At 42.5% G+C, this 24248-nt stretch overlaps 1 protein-coding gene across 3 annotated transcripts in view; it reads right to left on the bottom strand.

Moving 5' to 3' along the window:
• The window catches only part of FLVCR2 (FLVCR heme transporter 2), a 65125-nt gene that overhangs the window by 9924 nt on the left and 30953 nt on the right, over positions 1–24248 (bottom strand). For 2 of the 3 annotated variants that reach the window (XM_045563535.1, XM_045563526.1), the window contains 4 exons: positions 22643–22784; positions 19543–19683; positions 9519–9586; positions 8054–8157 (listed from right to left, as the gene is read on the bottom strand). In XM_045563535.1, the coding sequence (XP_045419491.1) occupies positions 8054–8157; positions 9519–9586; positions 19543–19683; positions 22643–22784 (455 nt within the window). The remainder of the gene's footprint in view (positions 1–8053; positions 8158–9518; positions 9587–19542; positions 19684–22642; positions 22785–24248) is intronic. The other variant, XM_045563544.1, reaches the window with a different exon arrangement.

The following is a 24248-nucleotide window of genomic DNA, read 5'->3' on the forward strand; positions in this document are numbered from 1 at the left end:
TTGGCCTTTGAGTAGGGCAGCGAGAGTGAGACCTGGTCTGACCAGAGCCTCACAGAAGCGGGTTTGTGTGGCAGAGAACAGGTCTGCCACTGTCTGTCGCCTCCAGACTCTGGGAACTTTGGAGGCCTTGACAAAGCAGCCCAGAACACCACCCTGCCCCAGGGCAGCACAGCCCCGGCAGCTGCCCCACCAGCCAGTGCTAATCGAGCTCCCAGTGCATGGGGGGCACTGGGAATTCACAAGAAGGGAAGGATGTTGGGCCGCTGTTTTCCGGAACATTTGCTCCAAGGCCAGCTGCTGAACTGAGGCGCCCAGATTGCTTTTTACAAATGCAGATTCCTCTACTGAATTGGCATCCGTGGCTATAGGACCCAGGAATCCCTTTTTAAAAAAATTGTTATGGATACACAATAGTTGTATATGTTCTGATACAGTCATACAACATATATTAATCAAATCAGGGTAATTGGGGTACCCATCACCTCAAGCATTTATCAAGTCTTTATGTTAGGAACATTTCAATTCCACTCTTCTAGTTATTTTAAAGTACCCCCTAACTTATGTTGATTATAGGCACTTTGTTGTGCTATCAAGTATTATTCATTCTATCTAACTAACTATCTAACCATAGTTTTGCACCCATTAACAATCCTCACTTTATCCTGCCTCCCTGTTACCCTTCCTAGCCTCTGGTAACCATCATTCTACTCTCTGTCTCCATGAGATCAATTGTTTTTAATGTTTAGCTCCCACATATGAGTGAGAACATGGCAAGATTCGTCTTTCTGTGCTTGCCTTACTTCACTTAACATAATGTTCTCCAGTTCCATCCATGTTGTTGCAAATGGCAGGATTTCATTCTTTTTGTGGCTATATAATTTTCCATTGTGTCTATGTACCACAATATCTTTATCCATTCATCCATTGATGGATAATTAGGTTGATTCCATATCCTGGCTATTGTGAATAGTGCTGCGATAAACATGCGAGTGCAGATATCTTCTCAATATACCAACTTCCCCTCCTCCTTGGGATTTATACCCAGCAGTGGGGTTGCTGGGTCATACGGTAGTTCTATTTTTAGTTTTATTGAGGAACCTCCATACTGTTCTGCATAGTGGTTTACTAATGTACAGTCCCACCAACAGTGATCAAGGGTCCTCTTTCTCCACATCCTCACCAGCATTTGTTATTGCCTGTCTTTTTGATAAAAGCCATTTTAACTGGGGTAAGACAATAACTCATTGTAGTTTTGATTTGCATTTCTCTGATGACTAATAATGTTGAGAACTTTTTCATATACCTCTTGGCGATCTGTATGTCTTCTTTTGAGAAATGTCTATTCAGAACCTTTGCCCATTTTTTAATTGTATTATTTGATTTTTTCCTATGGAATTATTGGAGCTCCTTATATATTCTAGTTATTAATGCCTTGTCGAACAGGTAGTTTGCAAATATTTTCTCCCATTCTGTGGGTTGTCTCTTCATTTTGTTTATTTTGTCCTTTGCTGTGTAGAAGCTTTTTAGCTTGACGTGGTCCCATTTGTCCAATTTTGCTTTGGTTGCCTGTGCTTTGGGGGTATTACTCAAGAAGTCCTTGCCCACACCAATGTCCTGCAGCATTGCCCATTCCCCCAGTGTTTTCTTTTAGTAGTTTCATAGTTTCAGGTCTTAGATTTAAATCTTTAATCCATTTTGATTTGATTTTTGTATATGGTGAGAGGTAAGGGCTTCATTCTTCTGCACATGGATATCAAGTTTTCCCAGCATAATTTATTGAAGAGACTGTCCTTTCCCCACTGTATATTCTTGGTGCCTTTGTGGAATATAAGTTCCCTGTAGACATGTCAATTTATTTCTGGGTTCTGTATTGTGTTCCATTGGTCTGTGTGTCTGTTTTTATGGCAGTACCATGCTGTTTTGATTACTACAGCTCTGTAGTATAATTTGAAGTCAAGTAATGTGATTCCTCTAGTTTTGTTCTTTTTGCTCAGGTTTGCTTTAACTATTCTGAGTCTTTTGTGATTCTATATAAATTTTAGGATTATTGTTTCTATTTCTGTGAAAAATGTCATTGGTATTTTGATGAGGATTGCATTGACTCTATAGATTGCTTTGGGTCATATGGTCATTTTAATAATATTCATTCTTCCAATCCATGAGCATGAAATATCTTTCCTTTTTTGTGTGTGTGTCCTCTTCAACTTCTTTCATCAATGTTTTATAGTTTTCATTATAGAGATCTTTCACTTCTTTGGTTAAGTTTATTCCTAGGTATTTTATTTTATTTGAAGCTATTGTAAATGGGATTACTTTTTTGGTTTCTTTTTCAGATTGTTTACTGTTGGAATATAGAAATGCTACTGATTTTTGTACGTTGATTTTGCATCCTGCAACTTTACTGAATTTGTTTATCAGTTCTAATAGTTTTTTTGTGGAGTCTTCAGGTTTCTCTAGATATAAAATCATATCATCTGCAAACAAGGATAATTTGACTTCTTCCTTTGCAGTTCAGATGCTCTTTATTTCTTTCTCTTGTCTGATTGCTGTAGCTAGAACTTCCAGTAGTATGTTGAATAGCAGTGATAAAAGTGAGCATCCTCAACTTGTTCTAAATCTTAAATGAAAGGCTTTCAGTTTTTCCCCATTCAGTATGATACTAGCTGTGGGTCTGTCATAAATAGATTTTTTTTTTTTTTTGAGACAGGGTCTCGCTCTGTCACCTGGGCTAGAGTGCAGTGGCATCATCATAGCTCACTGCAACCTCAAACCCCTAGATTCAAGCTATCCTCCTGCCTAAGCCTCCCAAGTAGCTGGGACTATAGGTGTGTGCCACAGCACCTGGCTAATTTTTCTATTTTTTGTAGAGATGAGGGCTCGCTCTTGCTCAGGCTGGTCTCGAACTCCTGACCTCAAGCAATCCTCCTGCCTTGGCCTCCCAAAGTGCTAGGATTACAGGCTTGAGCCACCACACCCAGCCTGTCTTTTGTTTTGTTGATATGATGTATCACATTGATTTGCGTATGTTGAACCATCCTCGCATCCTGGGATGAATCCCACTTGATCATGATGAATAATCTTTTTAATGTGTTGCTGAATTTGATTTGCTAGTATTTTGTTGAGGATTTTTGCATCTATGTTTATCAGAAATATTGGTCTATAGTTTTTTTGTTGTGTCTTTGTCTATTTTTGGTATCAGGGTGATATAGGCCTCCTAGAATGAGGAGTATCTCTTCCTCCTCGATTTTTTGTAGTAGTTTAAGTAGGACAGGTAGTTTTTCTTCGAATGCTTCCTAAAAATTTGGCAGTGAAGCCACTGAGTCCTGGGCTTTTCTTTGATGGGAGACTTTTTATTACTGCTTCTATCTCATTACTTGTTACTGGCTTATTTAGGTTTTAGATTTCTTCCTGGTTCAATCTTGGTAGGTTGCATGTGTCTAGGAATTTATCAATTTCTTCTAGGTTTTCCAATTTATTGGCATATAGTTGCTCATAGTAGTCTCTAATGATCCTTTGGATTTCTGCAGTATCAGTTGTAATATCTCCTTTTTCATCTCTGATTGTATTTGGGTCTTCTCCGTTTTTTTCTTAGTCTGGCTAAAGGTGTGTCTATTTTGTTTATCTTTTCAAAACACCAACTTTTTGTTTCATTGATCTTTTATATTTTTTTTGTTTCAATTTCATTTATTTCTGCTCTGATCCTTATTATTTCTTCTACCAATTTTGATTTGATTTGCTCTTGTTTTTCTAGTTCTTTGAAATGCATCATTAAGTTGTTTATTTGAAGCTTTTCTACTTTTTTGATGTAGATGTAGGCATTTATTGATAAAACTTTCCTCTTATTACTGCTTTTACTACATCCCATATGTTTTGGTATGTTGTGTTTTCATTTTCATTTTTTTTGAGAAATTTTTTAATTTCCTTCTTAATCTCTTCATTAACTCACTGGTCATTCAGGAGCATATTGTTTAATTTTCATGTGTTTGTACATTTTCCAGTGTTGTTCTTGCTATTGACTTCTAGTTATATTCCGTTGTGGTTAGAGAAAATATTAAATACTTGGTATGATTTCAATTTTTTTTAATTTGAGACTTGTTTTATGGCCTAATACATGGTCTATCCTTGAGAATGATCCATGAGCTGAGGAGAAGAATGTGAATTCTGCAGCTATTGGATGAGCATTCTGTAAATGCCTATCAGGTCCATGTGGCCTATAGTCCAATTAAGTCCAATGTTTCATCATTGATTTCCTGTCTAGACAATCTGTCCAATGCTGAAAGTGGAGTGTTAAGGTCTCTGACAATTATTGTATTGGGGTCTATCTCTCTCTTTAACTCTGATGATATTTGCTTTATGTGTCTGGGTGCTCCAGTGTTGGGTGCATATATATTTAGAATTACTATATCTTCTTGCTGAATTGACTCCTTTATCATTCTATAATGATCATCTTTGTCTGTTTTTATAGTTTTTATCTTGAAATCCATTTTATCTGATAGAAGTATGGCTACTCCTGCTCTTTCTTGGTTTCCATTTGCATGGAATATCCTTTTCCATCCCTTTATTTTCACTCTATGTGTGTCTTTATAGGTGGAGTGTGTTTCTTGCAGATACCATATAGTTGGCTCTTGTTTTTTTTTATCCATTCAGCCACTCTGTATCTTTTCATTGGAGAGTTTAGTCCGTTCAATGTTGTTATTGATAGGTAAGGACTTATGACTGCCATGTTGTTATTTGATTTCTGGTTGTTTTGTGGGCCTCCCTTTCTTTTTTACTTGCTCCCTGTTTTCCTTTGTTAAAAGTGATTTTCTCTGTAGTACGTTTGAATCTCTTGCTTTTTATTTTTTGTGTATCTGTTGTGGGTTTTTTGATTTGAGGTTACCATGAGGCTTACAAGAAACATTTTATAACCAATTATTTTAAACATATGAGAACTCTGATTACAAATAAGCAAAGAGAAATCTAGCAGAAATTCTACCCTTTAACTCCATCCACCCCACCCCCATTTTTTAACTTTTTGTTGTTTTCATCCGTATCTATTTATACTACCTATCTTTCAAAAAGGTGTTGTTATTTTTGACAGGTTTGTGTTTTAGTCTTCCTACTCAAAATATAAGCAGTTTATGTGCTGCAGTTGCAGCAATAGAGTATTCTGTATTGGTGTCCTTACTGTTACCAAGTGAGTTGTGTACCTTCAGAAGATTTCTTATCATTCATTAATGTCCTTTTCTTTCAGATTGGTGAACTCCTTTTAGCATTTCTTATAGGACCGGTCTGGTGTTTGATGAAATCCCTCAGCTTTTTGTTTGTCTGGGAAAGTCTTTATTTCTCCTTCATGTTTAAAGGCTATATTTGGAGTATATAATATTCTATGGTTAAGGTTTTTTCCCTTCAGCACTTTAAATATGTCATGCCACTCTCTCTTGGCCTGTGAGAGTTCCACTGAGAAGTCTGCTGCCAGACATATTGGAGCTGCTTTATATGTTATTTTTTTCTTTTCTCTTGCTTTCCTTGGGATCTTTTCTTTATCCATGACCTTTGGGAGCTTGATTATTAAATGCCTTGAGGTAGCCTTGTTTGGGTTAAATCTGCTTGGTGTTCTATGACTGTCTTATACCCGAAAATAGATATCTTTCTCTAGGTTTGGAAAGTTCTCTATTTCCTTGAATAAATTTTCTACCCCAGTCTCTCTCTCTACTTCCTCTTTAAGGCCAATAACTCTTAGATTTGCTCTTTTGTTGCTATTTCTAGATCTTATAGGCATGCTTCATTCTTATTTATTCTCTTTTATTTTTTCTCTTCTGTGTATGTTCAAGTAGCCTGTATTCAAGCTCATTAATTCTTTCCTCTACTTGGTCAATTCTGCTATTGAGAGACTCTGATGTATTTCTCAGTTTGTCAATTGAATTCTTAAGTTCTAGAATTTCTGCTTGATTTTTGTTTATTATTATTTCAAACTCCTTGTTAAACTTCTCTGATAGACTTCTGAATGCATTCTCTGTGTTGTCTTAAAGTTCATTGAACTATTTTGAATTGTTTGTCTGAAAGGTCACCTATCTCCATCACTCCGGGATTGGTCACTTGTACCTTATTTAGTTCATGTGGTGAAGTCATGTCTTCCTGGATGTCCTTGATGCTTGTGGATGTTCATTGATGTCTGGGCATTAAAGAGTTAGGTATTTATTTTAATCTTCAAAGTCTGGGCTTGTTTTAACCTATCCTTCCTGAGAAGGCTTTCCAGATATTCAAAGGGAATTGAATGTTGTGGTCTAAGTCTTTAGTCACTGCACTGTATCAGCACTGGGGGTGCCCCAAGCCTGGTAATGCTGTGACTCTTGCAGACTCTTGATGGTACTACTTTGGTGAGCTTGAGTAAGATACTAGAGAATTCCCTGGATTACCAGGCAAAGTCTCTCACTCTCTGTGCTGGGCTGCGGAGTTGGAGGAGGAGTAAAGTGGGCACTCCCTTGTGGCCACCAATGCCAGGTCACACCTAAAACCTGCCCACTCTCACCCAAAGCCAGTGTTGACTGATGCCTGGCTACCTCTGATGTTTATTCAAAGCCCAAGGGCCCTTTAGTCAGCAGGTGATGAATCCTGCCAGGACTGGGTCCTTCCCTTTAAGGTAGCATGTTTCCTTCTGGCCCAGAGTGGGTCTAGAAATGCCATCTAGGAACTAAGGCCTGGACTCAGGGGCCTCAGGAGTCTGTTTGATACCTTATTTTACTGTGGCTGAGCTGGTACCCAAATTGCAAAACAAAATCCTCTAAGCTCTTTCCTTTCCTTTCCTCAAGTGGAAGATGACTCTGCCTGAGCCTCGCTGCCTGTAGTTGGGGGAGGGGTGACACAGGAACTGGTCTGGCCACAGTTGCAGTTGCTGGTGTCTCACTGGGTCATGTGCACCCCAAGTCCACTGGCTCCAAGCCAGCACAGCCACAAGAATTGCCAAAGAACTGCAGCCCCTGTGGCCCGACTGCCTTACGAATTTAGTCCAGGCCACAGGCTACTCTTTGTCTGCTGGTGGTGGGGCTAGCGGGAACTCAGCTTCGGGGCTGGTCAAAGTGCTCCTCTGTGAGCACCAGCCGAATTCTGCCCTGTGCTGTGTTCCCCCGTGCAGGGCGGCCCTGAGTTTCAATTCAAAGCCCCACGATCACTTTACTCTCCCTCCCCTGGACACACAGATTCTCTCTCCACTGGCACGGCACTGCTGGGGAAGGGGGAGGGGTGGCATGGACAATGCAAGTCTGTCTTTTTTGCCCTCTTCAGTGTCTTTCCTTGACATAATGTTAAAACTAGGTAGTATGATCACTCACCTGAGTTTTGGTTCTTTTGAAGGTGCTTGCTTGCATGGATAGTTGTTGAATTCAGTGTTTGTGGGGAGGGTCGAAAGCTGCAGGTTTCTATTTGGCCATCTTGCTCCGCTCCCTTCCAGGAATCCGTATTTTTAATCAGCATCCTGGATTAGCCTGGCAAACACTAAAACCTTCTAACACAGCTCTGGGCTCTTAGAAATGCACTGGGCATTCGGGTCTGAAGTACATCATGATATTTACCAACACAGTATAAATCACTGCAAGATAATATATGCTGCAAACTGGAGTAAGCCCAGAGCATCTTGGTTAACCCCATGGGGTTCACAAGAATCTACGAGAATAGGGCAGTAAAATCACCTCCTTCTCTCTACTCTTTGGGGTTTCCACAAACTTTCCAACTGGTGAGATTTTTTCACATTCATTTTCATTTCTCCCTCATCTATCCCTTTCACAAAACTACTTGGAGAACAGGGATGGGGAAGAGAACTGCTCTAGGCCTGCATGTCCACTATCTCTCATCTTCCTAAGATCCCCACAGGATCCCACAGGATCTCAGGAAGGGTAGAGTTTCCCTCGTTTTACAAATGGTAACACTGAGGCTCAGAGAAAATAAATGTGAACTGCCTGCTTGACCACTCAGATCCCCAGCTGCTGCAACCAAAGCTTTGGAGCCATATCACTAATGAATACATCATTTCAAAAATGGGTCCCCAGTTCTCAGTCCAAGAAGAAGAATCACTTACTTGTAGGTTTTGGACCTATCCAGCCAGATGCCTGAGATCACAGCTCCGAGCATTCCTGCAATGACGATGGTCAGGCCGATTCTTCCAGCATTCACCTCCTCACCCTGGGAAAGGAAGCCACAGCGACAGAGATTACCCAGCAATGGGAGAAGACACGGGACAGAGCGCAGTCACCGTGGAGCAAAGGCACGAAGGTGCAAAGGCAAGAAACCTGGCCTCCATGACAGCCAATATTCAGAAAGTATCCGGACAAGATGGCCTATGAGAAGATGGCCTGGGAGAAAATCCTAGAATAGTTGCTCCTCCCAACAATATAACCCTGGATGTGTGTGCATGATATTATACTAGATGGCAGAGTGACAGGAATGAACAAAATTCTGTCCTTAAAACCACTTTTGGGTAGATTTTTTAGAAAAATTTACCCTTACAGCAACTCTCCTATCTTATTTATCATTATTCCCATTTATTATTCCATTATTCCCATTTTTCCCACAGATAAGGAAATTAAAATATGGATGTCCAAATATCCCAGTCTTAGGGTTTTGGCTATCAGTGCCAAAAGGAATGGGAAAACAATATTTATATATTTTGAGTTATTATTATTATGTTATTATTATTTTGAGTTATTAATATTATTATATATTTTGGCTTATTATCAGCCAGGCACCATGCCTAAGATTTTACCACATTATCTCATTTAATCCCCACAATTCCCCATCATAAGGTTAGGAATCAGTCCTCCCCATTTTACATATGAAGAAACTGAGGCACAATGAGACAAACTTTCTAGCCCAAGGTCACGAGGCATATATTAAATTCAAAGCTAGGATTTGAACTCAGACCTGTCAAAGTCCAAAACCGGAACACTTAGCTGCAATGGCCTACCACCTCTGCATGTGTGAGACCCTAGCCTTTCTAAAGAGGGTTGGACCTAGGTATTCCTGACTCCTGGACACTCAATATCCCATTCCCAGCATCCTGCCCTCACTGGTTTTAGAAACATTTAAATCCAGAAATAGGAGATATATGCGCGCACACACACACACACACACGATTATATAGATATATTTACCAACTGTGTTACCAGGAACGATGCTTTACATATATCATATATAATAAATGATATGAATATATATACATGTACACATGATATTATTTACTCTCTAGTCCTAAAAATAATTTTGCAAGAAGTAATTATGCTTCTTTTGCAGAAAAGAGAATGAGAACTCAGAGATGCTAACTAGCTCATCACACAGTCAAATCATCACACAGTTTAGCACCCCCTAAGCTAGGGTTGAAACCCAGGGCCATCTCCCTCCAACTTCCATAAGCACACCACCAAACCATGCTGCCTACAACTTGGTGGGCAGGGGGAGCCAAGAGTTAACCATCACCCCAGCTCCTGCAGAGACAGACTTAGAAACCACATTATCTCTAGGCCCAGCATGCTCAGGGGCTCCCTTACCGGGTAGTGCAAGATCACCATACGATTCAGCAGAGTGGACAAGGCATAAAAAGCACCAGCATTCAGACCTGAAGGAGGGAGGGAGAAATACAACATTAGGGTGAGCCTTCTCCTGGGGCCATTGCTGACTTCTCCCTGCATCAGGAGTTAGGGAGGTCAGGAGTCCTCATCCCCACTGCCACTCAGTGTGGTATCCAGAGGAGAAAAATACAGGGACGCATGAGGCTACTCTGCAGTTCTTCTCAAAGAAATACTTCAAAACACTCAAAAGTAACCACTTTAACCTTTTCTTAGCCACATACCATTGCCCTTTGATCCCTTTAACCTGCCCTGGAAAATAGGCTCTGCAAGTATTACTCCCAGGTCAGAATCACCTACATTCTTCTCTTAAGCTTTGGCTGGATCTATGGGGTGGTCAGCAGGACTACTGGACACCCCTCCTCAGCACCCCATCCTCTTTTATTCTGCTCCAGACTCCTGACCTCTGACCCGCCCCTTGCATGTGGTTTCTCTCCATTCCTCCTCCAACTTTCTTCTCACACAAAATCTATTATGTGAAACTAGAAAAGACCCTAAAGAGCATTTAGTTCGACTCTCCTACTTTACCGATTCATTCATCAAATAAATGGAGCACCTAGAATACACTGTAAGAGCCTGTGTCCTTAGAGAATGAAGTCATTTGTCCAAAGCCATACAGTGAGTTAGTAGCTGAGATGACTCTGGAACTGACCCAAAGGAGAAAAGGCCTCCTGGCCTCCCTTCAGTAACTATGATGGTGGTGGTGATGACAGCAGCACATATTTATGTACTAGACACTGTTCTATGCAACTTACAATCTTTTTAACAACCCTAGAAGGTAGTTAGTATTATCCCCATTTTATAGATAAAAAATACACAGAGCTAAAAAATAAACAAACCAAAAAACCAAATACAGTCATTCCATAATATCTACTGGGGTCTTTTTAACTTTAACTACACATTGAGGCTCACAAGACCACTACCAGCACACTTGACATTGGATTCACTTGGAAGGGTATAAGACAGGACACACGGTTTGTGGGCAGGGCAGCCTCAGGAGTCCCACAGAACCAGTCCATTGAGCCACCCAGAGGCTATTCTCTTTGGCCCCCAGATGATAGCTATGGCACAAGGAAAGGTGGGTATGGCAACCGCCCTGGTTTAACACCTCACAGACATCACTGCTGCTTGCAGCAATTCCACAGGCATAGCTTCCAGGGTCTCCATAAGGGACAGGCCAGTGACAGAGTCACTGTACTCGGGGAAGCACAAAGAATGGCTTCCTACCAGATAATGAATAGGTCTCCCTGTCCATTTTTATCACAAGAGTTCACTTTTATCATAAGCGATGTTGCATAAATGCAGTTGATGTACTCCCTTTATCAGGTTCCCAGGGGTACTAGATACAAAGTTAAGCAAAGATCCAATTCTCATGCGAAATGGGAAAGAATTTTGCAATACGATCACACAGGTATGAAGTGGTGGAGCTGGGTGTGAACCCGGGCCCTGTGGCTCTAGAGTCCCTGATCTTAATTGCTCTACTTTACAACCTCACAAAGCTGATTCTCAAAACGATTTCCCCAGCTCAGGTCACTCAACAGTTTCCTCATGTACCAGCCTCTCCCAGCAGGGATGCAACAAAGTTGGGCTCAGTGCAGCCCCTGAGCAGCACAGGGCCACAAGGGACTGGCAAATCCAGGCATGTCACCAAATGTCACACGGCCATCAGGCTGATGGTCATGGTGACTATGGGATCTCAGTAAGGCTGTGCTCGGCAAGCACAGCCGTCCAACCCTCATACCACCCACTTAGCCCAGACAAACTCCATTCCTGAGTCAAGAGGCCCATCGGAGACACATTCCTGAAAAGGGAGGGTGAGGTGGAGCTGGGAACAGGGGAGAAGGAAGAAAACAACCTCTTCCCCTCTCTAGGCCTCTTGTTCTCGCCTGGCATTGCAACAGGCAAGGAATGTTCCAGGTCAGGCTCAGCGTCAGGCCCCACCTGGGATGAACAAGGAGGGGCAGAATCCACAGGAAACAGGCAAATTATCCAGAAGGACTGCGAGCAAAACATACACCAGCACTTTGATGACCCTGCAAAAGGCCTAGGGAATGGAGTCCCCAGCGGGCTGACCCACACTGCTAAGGCTGAGTGGTTTTTCTAGGACTCAGTGGTTTAGTGAAATGGTTTCCAAATGTGGTCTGTCCCACCCTAGACCTACTGCAGCAGAGCCCCCTGACAATCTGTGTTTGAACAAGCCCTCCAGGTGGTTTTCTGACAGTGCTCAAGTTGGAAGTGCTGGCTCAGCTACAACAGGGTGGTTCCCAAACAGCCATTCCCTGCTGCCAGCCAGACAGGAGACTGAATGGGGGCTGGAGGGGAGAGGGGGGAGGAGGAAGAAGAAGAGGAGTTCACCCTAGAAGGCAGCCAACCTTTCCCATCGTTTCTGCAGTCCCACCCTAGAGGAATTAGGAACTTATGCATGTTTTCTGAATCAATCTTCAGTCTAGATGTCCCTCCCTATATTGTCAAAGGTTGCCAGACACGGTCAACCCAGTGTAAGTCCACTCCACTGCCCAAACCAAGGGCATCCTACATGGAAGGGCGAGAATGGAATGTATGCTCTGCCTGTGTGTGAGCACCTCTTACAGGAATACAAGGAAGTGCACTATATTCAGGTCTCATTGTCCTTGGCAAGGTGAGCCTGCTGGGTCAGAGAAACTGTGACCTCCCACGAAAGGCCTGGTCATTCCTGGTATCAGTCCCCTGGGAGAAGTCCCAGTTACTTAGGAGGCAAGCTTTAGGAAGGCAGAAAGGGCTCTGACATCACCCTGAGTATCTTTCTCTCCTTTGTCAAGAACAATTTTTTTTCAAACTATGGTCCAGAGATTACTGACATTAGAATTCCTTTAAGGTTAAAAATGCAGACTTTGGAGCCCTACTCTAGACCTACTGAATCAGAAGCTCCTGGAATGGGGCTCAGGAATCTGCATTTTTAGCAACAACAACAACAACAACAAAACAGGCATTTCTTAAAATCTCTGGAGTTTGGGAATAAGTGGCCTAGGGAATGCAGAAGAGCAAAGGCCAGACCCAGGCTCCCAGATGGTAGGTCTCACATGGAGGCAGCTGGGATGGGAAGAGGCTGCGAGGCCACCAGAATGACCCATCACATAGCTGCTTCCGAGGTTCTCAACTCTGCTGCAAATCAAAATCAGCTGGAGTGCTAATAAAAAGAAGGTTCCCAGACCCCAGCCCAGATTTTCTGAATTCGAATTTTTAGGAGATAAGGAAATCTATGCACACATTCAATCAAGCACCTCAGGGGAATCTATCCTCAGGGACTGCTTGGGAAACACTGTTCCCAGATCATATCTCTAGGTTCTGGTTTCTCTGTGTTTCCCTCTTATCCTTCCTGAGTTTGTAGCAAAGCCTTGTTTTACAGGGCCAGCTTGACCTCAGCAAAGCTCCCAGGAATCAGGGTAAGGATTTTATACCCACTCTGAAGCCAGGGTCTTGGAGAAGTCACAGAGCCCCTCCCTAGGCCTATGTAGGTGGGACAACGGTAAAGCACTGGAGACCCCAAGGGAAGGGGAACCTGGGGATACACAAGTTGAGGCTCTGAGTTCAAAAGCCAGACACATGGGAAGAATATTCACAGCTGGAGCCAAGGCTGGGGTATGACATGGAAAAGGTATTCCCTTTGAGGACATTCTCTAGAAGAGGAGCCTTTTCAATAATTCTTTTCAACATGGTAGTTGTTATGTCATTGACAAAAGGACATTAGAGGGGGGCCTGTGATGCAAGACCCAGAGACACAAAGAGAAGACAGCCAAAGAAAATTTCCTTTCTTCACCCCACCCCACTGCACACATCACAAGCTGCCCCCTGTCCCAGACGTTGGCAGACTGATGGAATTCCAGTCCTGAGTCTTCCTGCATTGCCAGACTTAGAGGAGGGAGGGTATTTTACTGAGGAGGTGGGAGTTTCTTATTGCTGTGATATTTCAGCAACATCAAGCACAAACCCAACCCCTGCCTCTCCTCCCCTCTAAATTGGATTGCCAGATTCAGGGAAAACAAAACAAAACAACACACTCAGTTAAATCTGAATTTCAAATAAGTGAATAAATTTTTTAGTATAAATATAACCCAAATATTGTGTGGGATATGTTTATACTAAAAAGTATTTGTTGTTTATCTGAAATTCCAATTTAACTGGATAGCCTTTATCTCTCAACCCTACCCCTAAGGGTGTGGCCGAAAGCCTAGGGAAAGGCCAGCAACATTTGGACCCTGGATTTCCTCCAAGGCCTTCAATTATCACTACACCTCCGCTCTGTGCAGCTGACTCAGCAGCACGCAGACCCACTTGGACAGTGCTACAAATACAATACCACCAGCTGCAGGAGACCTACTCCCTACTTGGTGAAATCTAGTTCAGACCAAAGAAAGAATGCTGGAAATCAGCAAGTTTTCCAACACAATAGCAATTCCAAGGCATGCCATGTCTTTACTCTCTATTGCATTAAAAGGTTTCACTTCCATTCAGGGCACTTGTGGGGAGTATTAGAGACATGAAAGATGGGCACAGAATGGGTGAAGGTGGTACACTCAATAGTCGGCAGAGCGAACACCAAAACCAAAACCTCCCATTCCTTATGAGCCAGCTCTCAAGACTCTCACCCCAGGATGTGTCTACCCACATCCAGCACATGTGCCCATGAAATGCTATCGTCTGCTTTATTCCCAGCTACGTGCTCTTAAGTGCATATAATTCAAAGCAAAATATGAACACCATATGTACAAAGTAAAAAGTATGAACCATTTTGTTCTTCAAAGTCCAACCCGAAACTACAGAGGATTGGGAGGCTTAGGGAAATTCTGCGGGATTTCAAAGTATCTAGTTGAATTTATGGAGGGCTTTTTTGGTTGTTTATTTGTTTTCCTTTGGACAAAGACAGAGTAAGAAGAAAGCAAAGATCCTCAGTTGGAATAAGTGCCAAATGCTGCCTTTATGTGACCTATAAACCTTAGACACACTGAGGCTGAGACTCCATCATCCCCAAATCCCAAAGATGTATGATTGGTCTGGCTCTAAGACCCTAGGATGCCAGACCCTAACTTTAGAAGTAATCAACCCCCAGGCAACTGGTCTGGAGGACTGAATATGAGGAAGGACATACTCCCCTAGGTAGACCAAAAGGAAAACTCAGGCAAGTAGGGCTAAGAAAAGAGCCCTGACTCTGTCTCTAAGAGGTTTCTTTCTGTATGGGGAGGCAAAATGGTGCAGTGGTTAGGAAGATGGGCTTTGCATCAGGCAGAAAGTTTAAATCTAAGCTCTGTTGCTTGCTAGTTGTCCTATTATGGGCAAGAAACTAAATCTCTGAGAGCCTCAGTATAAAATGGAATAAAGGAACTGTCATGGGTTTGTTTGAAGATTAAATGAGATAATGCATATAAAGCAATTAACATGATGGATGACACACAATAAGGGCTCAATAAATCATTTTTCAAATTTATGATTAAGCCTAAGAATCATTTCCTTGTTGTCAAAGCGCCCTGTCACCAAGTCCAATTCTCTGCAATGGAAACAAGGCTTGTGGTTCTCTGACTATAATGAAATGTGTACAAACACCCATATTAGTTTAACTCACTCTTACTGTGATAATCCCAGGCCTTTGAGATAAATGTCAATAAATTCTATCTCTGCATAATGGAGTCAGATATTTCCGGAGGCTCAGAAGTGAAATGTTTTTCTAGCTTAATGCTATCTCAAATTAGATGACAATTTACTTTCACCCCTTTATCTTCTTCCTCTCCTTCTGGGACTACAGTGTTGCGTATTTAGTATGCCTGATAGTGTCCCACGGGTCTCTGAGGCTCTGCTCATTTTTCTTCATGCTTTTTTCTTTCTGTTTCTAATATTGGAAAGTCTCATTTGACATATCTTCAAGTTTGCTGGTTCTTTCTTCTGTTTTTTCAAATCAACTTTGGGCCCTTTAGTGAATTTTTCATTTCAATTATTGTAATTTTCAACTCCAGAAATTCTATTTGGTTCTTTTTTGTTTTTGTCTCTTTATTGATATGCTCTAGTTGGTGATACATCATTCTCAAACTTTTCTTTAATCCTTTAGACATGGTTTCCTTTAATTCTTTGACCATATTTATAATAATTGATTTACAATCTTTTTCTATTATGCCCAATGTCTCAGCTTCCTCAGGAGCATTTTCTATTAACTGTGTCTGTTCCCTGTGTATATACTTTTCTGTTTCTTTGCATGTCTCATAATTTTTTGTTGAAAACTGAACATTATAAATAATATGTCAGTTCCAGATATGAGATTTCCTCCCTCCCCAGGATTTGTTGCTGTTGCTGCTGTTGGGTAGTGACTTTCCTGGACCAGTTGTGTAAAGTCTGTATTCTTTGCCATGTACAGCCACTATAGTTTCTGCCCCATTAGCTTAATGGTAAGCTAATGATTGGACAGAGATTTCCTTTAATGCCTTCAACCAATAAGTCTCCTTTACCAAGGAGCTCTGTGGTGTATATTGGGCTCCCCTTCAAAGCTCTAGCAGGCAGCTGACAACTCTCCCTTAGCCTTTACTTCCTGCTTGTGCAGAGCTCAAGGTCAGCCAGAGGTGAGAGTTCAAGGCTTTCTTAGTGCTTTCTCAGGTCTTTCCTGAGTATTTGCACAGCTCTGCACATGCATATGGATTTCCAAATCCCTAAGAACATCTCAGAATTTGTCAAAGCCCCCTATGGACATCATATTCTCCAGATTTTCCTTTCAAGATTTTTGGCCAGCCTCTTATTTGCCCCAACTGGTATTGCTACCTCAGGCAGCTGTAATGTTAAATGGTGCCACTGATTGTTTTCAACAAATGTCCTGGAAATAGGGATTTTCCCACTGAGCGAACTTCAAGTCAGGTCAAATAAAGACAAGTCCTGTGAGTGGGGCTTTGCCAGGAACCTGCCAGATAGGTCAAATACTGGTAATTCTCAGGGATGGAAAACCATACCTGTTTAGCTCTGTCCAGTGGCTATGAGGCAGTTAGTTGGTTGTCACAGCTACCATAGCTGTGAGGCTGCATGGTTGTCACAGCTACCATGGCTGCAAGGTTACTGCAGAGCCTGGGAGAAGGGGATTGGAACAGGGCAAGTTAAAACACAAAGCCCACTGTACTTACTTGTGGGGGCTGGGCCTAGAAGAAAGGATGGATGGATGGAAAGAATATGAGCAGGGTGAATGAAGGAACAGGTGAAAACACCTGCCCGAAACTGCTTGTTTGTTGTGTGCAAAGATCAGCTGAAAACAGCTGATATGTATGGTGGTTGTTAAAGAAATTAGCAAATGGCCCTGACCTTTTGCACGTGTCCTTGGGAATAAATATGGGAAGGAACTCAGCTGAGGAAGCCATTTTCTCATTCAGACTTTGGTCTCTCCCATTCTCTCTACACACTGTGTGTTTAAAACAATTATTCCTTCGCTACTGAGCACCGGAGCAAAAAGCTGCCACTACACTTACTGACATTCAGCCATTTTTCTTGAATAAATGTATTGTTGCAAGCCTTTGGTTAAGAGTTCTGAAAAAAATTGATTTTGATACTGTTTGCCGGTGTTCCTGTTGCTTTTACGGAGGAGCAGATTTTCTAAGGTCCTTACTCCACAATTCAAGAAGTGCTTTCCTATTTATTTCCTGAATTATCATTTAACCAAATAGGTAAGGAAGAGTATCTAGAAGTACAGGATGAAAACCACTCTGCCAGATTAAAGGCCATATAAGCAACCAGTCATGCAAGAGAGAAGGAGTTGCTTTTGCTCCCCACAACACAGTGTAGAGTTGAGCCCCTCAATAACCAGGAGCAAAAATGTCCCTGATATATTTTGTTTTTGCCTCTTGCTTTCACAGGTCAGTGGCCTGTCTCTGCCATCATCAACCCCCAGCACTGAAGACCACAGCCTCTAGAATGGAACCATTGCCCAATTATCACCGCCATCACCATCTTCAGCCATAGAAAACATTTATCTGAGAAAACATTTATCTCATCTGTCCTAGAATCACAAGGTAGGCCTCAAATACCATGTCATCAGAGGCAATAAGGTTTATTATGGTGGTCAAAGGTCAATGTACTCAAGATATTTAACTCTAGGGAAAGGAGAAAGTTCTTGGAGTTATGGAATCCTGAGTTTGGAAGGGACCCCAGAGATCATCTGGTTTCATTATCCATCTATAGCCTGAGATCCCCTATAACATTCCCACCAGGTGGCTGGTCCCATCTAGGCTTGAGTACCTCCCAGTGATAGGCAACTCATAACTTCCTTAGTTGGACATCTCTAAGTGTTGGAAACTTTGTCTTTATATTATGGATGAATGCACAGACATACTTAGAGAGAACTGAAAAACTGGAGGGAATGAGGAATGAAGAACTGGGACCCTGAAGACTAATCTTGTCATCAAGAGCTATTCCAGCGGAGAGGTTACCTAACTCTTATGTATGCCTGGAAAACAGGATCACCTTTCTATGGGGATGACACCACCTCTTATCTAGGGTGTCAGCGGATAAACACATTGATAAGCCTAAAATGAAACCCTGGCACAATTCTAAGATGACATATAGGCAATTACAGGATAGGCATTAAGAATGCAGGCTTTAGAATTAGACAAATCTGTATTTAAATTCTGGCTCTGCCACTTACAAGTTGTGTGACCTTGGGCTAATTATCTAGTCTCTCTGAGTTTAGTTTCCTCATCTGTTAAATGGGGATAATTACAGTACCTGTGTCACATAGGTGTAGTGGGAGTTAAAAAAAATCATATATGAAAAGCACATGGCACATAGTAAATGCTATTGTTACAAAACCATGGGTTTTTGGTTGTTGTTGTTTGTTTTTCCCAAAACAATGGTTGTTGTGCCTATAGAAAAGATGAAATCATAGCCAACTGTGGTTTCACTAAGAATAAGTTATGTTTTTCTTTATTTTGTGCAGCTACTGAGTATGTTACAAAGTTGTGAACTCTTGATTTTAATCAAACTGTAACTGGTGGATTAAATGGTCACATGCAGGCTGAATAGCAGTACAGTTGAGTGGATCTGTAGCAGCTTGAACTAAGAGTACCAAAGTGGCCTGGTACTGGCCCATTGCCTGTTAGGAACCCGGCTGTACGTCGCTACCTGAGCTCTGCACCGCAACACCCCCCACCTCACCCCCCATCCATGGAAAATTATCTCCCATGAAACCGGTCCCTGGTGCCAAAAAGGTGGGGACCACTGGATTAACAGACTGGTGTTCATCTACAGGACACTCTTTAATGAAATGGCATGAGGCTCTGTCCTTCCCTTGTCTGATCCAACAATCTTATTAAAGGTTAGAAAGAAGATATCAAAAACACCATGCTGAAAAGGCAAGCCAATACACTAGCATAAAGATTCAAATTTATCTTGCCAAAAGCCAAAAAACAAAGTGAAAGAGGGATGTTGTGCATTCAGGTAAAAAAGAAATCAATGTTACCAAATGAGAGGGGATTGGTTGTGGTGTGGTTCATGTGGCAAGACTCATCTACACATTCATTCATTCCATAACTGCTGGAGTAACCACTCCAAGCTGGCCGCACTGAGGAACTATAAAGATGGAAAACTAAATCCCCGCTCTCATAGAGCTCAGTCTAGCGGGGAGGTAGACCTGGAAATGGTTTTGTAACAAATGATCAGTGTTAAGATGTATAAGGAATAGCATAAGAAAGAGAAAGTCACCTACTACTGCTCTACAGAGGTGACACTGGGATAAGAACTGAAGGACCAACGAGCCTTTGTCAGACAACCTGACGTGGGAAGAAACTATTTTCAGGCTGGGCTTTACAGCATACACAAAGGCCCTTTGTGACCCTAAACAACAATGTTACGTGCACATTTGGGATTTGGAAAGAGTAAGACACAGAGACACATCAGGCCTGTCATCTCACATTCCAGGCTGAGTGCACTGCTGGACACACCTGTCCCTTACCATAGGTGATGACAAGCAGCACAAAGTTGAGGTTTTTGAAGAGCCGGATGATGGAACTTAAGTATGAAGCATCAGGGGACGCCAAGGCATAGCTCAGGGATTGGGCTCTGCTGGGGGGATGTTTAGGCTTCTCCTTGAATACTGAAAGGAAAGAAACAAAGATGACTAAAAATTCCCATGGTCCCACCCCAGCAGAGCTTGCTCCACAGGGACAAGAGCTGGCTGCATCATCTGACAAGGAGCTAAGAGCACCAAAGGAAATATTCATTCTTGAATTATATCCTTTACAGCCTCCCCTTTTGAACTGCTTCTCATTATCTGAAGCTGAGCAGATGGTCTTTTTTTTCTTTGAGACACAGTCTTGGTCTGTAGCCCTGGGTAGAGTACAGTGGCATCATTGTAACTCACAGCAACCTCAAACTCCTGGGCTCAAGTAATGCTCTTGCCTAAGCCTCCCAAGTAGCTGGGACCACAGGCATGCATCACCACACCCAGCTAATTTTTCTATTTTTAGTAGAGACTAATATTTCTATTTTTAATAGACACAGGGTCTCACTCTTTCTCAGGCTGGTTTTGAACTCCTGAGTGCAAGCAATCCTCCCGCCTTGGCTTCCCAGAGTGGCAAATGGTCCTTTGATTACTCTTTTCTTAATGGCCTCTGGAAGGCTGAAATCACTGGACCTCCCAGGCAACGTTCAAAGACCAAGGAGTTCTGTAATAACCAGCAAATAACATACCACAGGGCAATGAAAAAACACACTAGCAACACACGGATGGAAAAGAAGCAAAAGCTAAAGCTCTGAGATTTGTGGCCCTGTTACTAGCTCAGCACCAGAGCTCCTCCCAAGGGCACAGGAACTGTACTGCCCACGCTTAGCACAGAGCCTGGCACGTGGTGGCCAGTAAGTACCTCCCAAATAGGTGAAAGGGATTTTCTTATGTAGGAAAATCCTGGAGGCTACTTCTAGTTTCTCAAACTCAAAATCAGCCCTCTGCCCCACAAAGGAGACAAGATTAATATACTCTCCTCCTGAAGGGGACACTCTGATTTGAAGGCTGGAGAGGGACAATGGAAAACCACTCCATTTATATTCTGTTTGCAGTACCACTGTTGTGACCATTTTGACTGCAGTCACTGCCATTCCGTTCTCTGCGGGGCAGATCAGTTTAACCAGTTGTTTCGCTAAGTTGATGTCTCTATGGAGTCCAAGCAAGCACCATGTAGCCTCCCCACACACCCTGAGAAGCTCCTGAAAGGTCAGGAGACTATCTCCAGTTAGAGGAAGCTCTGGAAATGAGCTTTACTCTCTTGGCAGATCAAAGGGCCCCCACCACCAGAAAACAGCCCAGCCCAGCCCAGCCCAGGAAGCACCCCGCTTCCTCCTACTTATCTCTGCATCAGCAGGCATTGGTTTAAGGATTTGGTAGCCACACCGGAATTCAGATAAGATTTTTCAGTTCTTTACTCAGTTAGCTATTATCTGTGCTTGAAAGTCAAACGGCAAAACACAGAGATGTTCTACCTCCAGGTTTTGCAAAGGACCTGGCCCTCATCTGCTATGAACACAAGGATTTGGAGCTGGACACGTTGCAGTTCAAAGTCTGGGGGCCAGGCCCTGGCCGTGTGGTTCTTCCTCGCTCTCATCTTCAGCTCCCTGGCTTCCTACCTTCCCAGGGGCACCAAAGCCTCTGTCTAAGATGTTCTGCCAGCTTTTAAAAGCCATCAGGCAGCCTTTCCTCATCCTGGACTCCAGGGAGGAAATGACACAGTGAGAACAGCTAAATGAGGGACACAATGACAGAACTGTTAGATTCTGGAGGTGGGGCCAGCAGATATGAAGGAAACCTTTAACACTTAGGGTGGAACTTTCAGGTATTAGGAAGAAAGCTGGTTGTTCACCTTTAGACGGGTGACTAACTGAAAACACAAACCTCTACCATGCTGTTTCTGAATTTATCACAGCCCTTATAACATCATTCAGCTGAAAAAAGAGGATATAAAGTTCTATTACCAAATACCTCAATGATTAAATGTACATGCACATAAAATATTGATAATAAGGGTGGGCGTGGTGGCTCATGCCTATAATCCTGGCACTCTGGGAGGTCGAGATGGGAGGATCGCTTGAAATCAGGAGTTCCAGAGCAGCCTGAGAAAGAGCAAGACCCCATCTCTACCAAAAAGAAAAAAAATTAGCCAGGCATCATGGTGTGTACCTGTAGTCCCAGCTACACGGGAGGCTGAGGCAGTAGGATCGCTTGAGCCCAGAAGTTTGAGGTTGCTGTGAGCTAGGCTGATGCCAGAGCACTCTAGCCTGGGCAAAAGAGTGAGAGACTCTGTCTCAAAAAATAAATAAATAAAATAAAATAAAATATTGATAGTAGTTATCTGAGGTTGGTGTTTGGGATTAACTCGTATAAAGATAATGGTCATTCCTTTCTTTATGCTTTTTTTGTATAGATTTTTCCATAATGAGCATATATTATTCTTATAATTTTTTAACAAATCATTAAAGAAATATGGTCCCCAAGTATTGTCAGGTTAATTTATGAGATTATTAGTGTTTGTGGGTCAATTTGTTTTGTTTTTCAGAAAGTTAGAGCAGGAAGTTAGACAAGCTTAGACTGGAATCCAATCTCTGCCACTTACTAGCTCTCTAGTCTTGAGTAGCTGAGTCAACCTCCCTTAAGTCTCATTTTTTTCTCTTTGTTAAACAGGACTGATAATGGCACCCCACTCACAGGGTTGTTGAGGACTAAATGAAATGAGGCATGCTTAGCAAATGCCTGTAATATCGTAGGTGCCCACTGGGAATTCATCCAGAGGACAGCCATCTACCCATCACTTCTGGTGAGGTAGGACTGGGGAATTGTTAATTATAGTTAAACCTTTCCTGAGCCACTAGCAAAGTCCACAGGACCAGCCATCACCGTACAAGGGGCAACTGCTCGGGGTATGATATTTGAAGGCCGTAAGAAGACCAGCCTCCAGTTTCTGTGAATGTCCATGGTATTTTAGAGCATGCTCACAAGGGCCCACCGAGGTCAGCAGCACCCCCTGCCTCTCTGCCCCCAGCCATCAGTCTACTAATGACCTTACCGATGATGACAAGGATGAAGAGGAGAGTGGCCACACCGCCTATCATGTAGAACATGATGCTGATGTGGTAGGCAAGCTTGTCCCGGTCTTCGATGTTTGGTACCAAAACAGGAGGGACCAAGAACCCGATCGCAATTCCAAGCTGTAGAAGACAGGACAGAGACACTCAATTACAAGTTACCAGAGGCCAAGAGGTGACAGCACAAATCTAAAGAGACTCCTCATGAGAAACATAATTCCCAACTTCCATTCCTTCCTTAAACCCAATCAGAGATTATTTCCCTACCTTGACATACCAGAGAAATCTTTCTTTTGACTGACTACTGGACTCATACATACCTCTAAGCACCCTCACTATTGATGCCTATTGGAAAACATTATAGTTGATGGTGTCAATGCAGACTGGCTCTTCTCTAGTTGCAAACTAATGAACAATGTATATGCCGGTCTCTGGGGTAAAGTAAAACAATGTTGATTTGTTTCTTGTGCTATTAATACTTAAATTTTTAGTTTCATTGAATCTGCTAACCCTGGAGCCGAGAGACCAGCTGGAGAAAAGTTCTACACCCTACAACCCCAAGAACTTGCATTCAGTAAGAGTAGGAAGCCTAAAGTTGTTAGCATGTACAAACATAAAAGTTTCAGTTAATTGTGTGAATAACTTAGCAACTTCCAAAACATGTGCAGTGTGAGGTCATGCATAACTGCATCAATTTATACACACGAGACATGGGCACCTGCAAAATGCCTATAAACACACACATCCCCAACCAATGAAAACATCTCATGTCTGGGCTGGAGTTCAGACTCCAGTGACCTGACAGATAACGTGACTTGGGTGTTTCTGAGGTCAGAAATGCTTCCAAAAAGCCCTTCTGCCACACATAAAATAAGACAGAAATTGGGCAGATAGCTTGTGAACTCAGGCAAGTGCCGAATTCCAAGAGTGAAGGATCCTTTGTCTTAAGATCCCACTTTTCCTTGATTGTCCTTGAGAGGAACTGCGGGCAGAGGGGCAGTTTGCTTTCCCTCCATGCCATCACACCACTCACTCATCAGCTGCCAATTTGCAACCACCCTGACTGGGCAATTACACTCAATTGGTCCCTAGTGGTTCTCAGTTCTGGAATATTCATAAAAGTCATCATCAATAGGCCCCGTGTAGGCTCTTTATGCCAATACCTAATCAATAAACCAAACACATCTTTAAAGCATCTACTATGTGCAAAGGACTCTGCTAGATATTTTAGGCGTTACCAAGATGTATAAGGCAGGGTTCCAGCCTTCGAGGGGCTTTATAATCTATCAGCAGGAAAAACTGTAAAACAAAAATACAAAAGATAACACAAATGGCCATATTTGTGTGTTGAAATGATAGAATGTTATAATTTGAAAGGCCTTTTGTAAACCTCTATTACAACTCAATAATTATAGGACCAAACGGAGGCTGAGTGAGGTTAATGAAGCTCGATAAGAGCCTTGTCCGGGGTCCCCCAGAGTTCTAGCAGAGTTGAGGTGAGAAAAGAGATCTCCTGGCCGCTCAGGCCAGGGCCTCTTCCACTCTGCCTGGCAGCAAGGGCCTCCGGGGGTAACAGCCGCGAGAAAG

The sequence above is a fragment of the Lemur catta genome, chromosome 1 (assembly GCF_020740605.2).
Source record: "Lemur catta isolate mLemCat1 chromosome 1, mLemCat1.pri, whole genome shotgun sequence".
In the NCBI taxonomy this organism is placed as follows: domain Eukaryota; kingdom Metazoa; phylum Chordata; class Mammalia; order Primates; family Lemuridae; genus Lemur; species Lemur catta.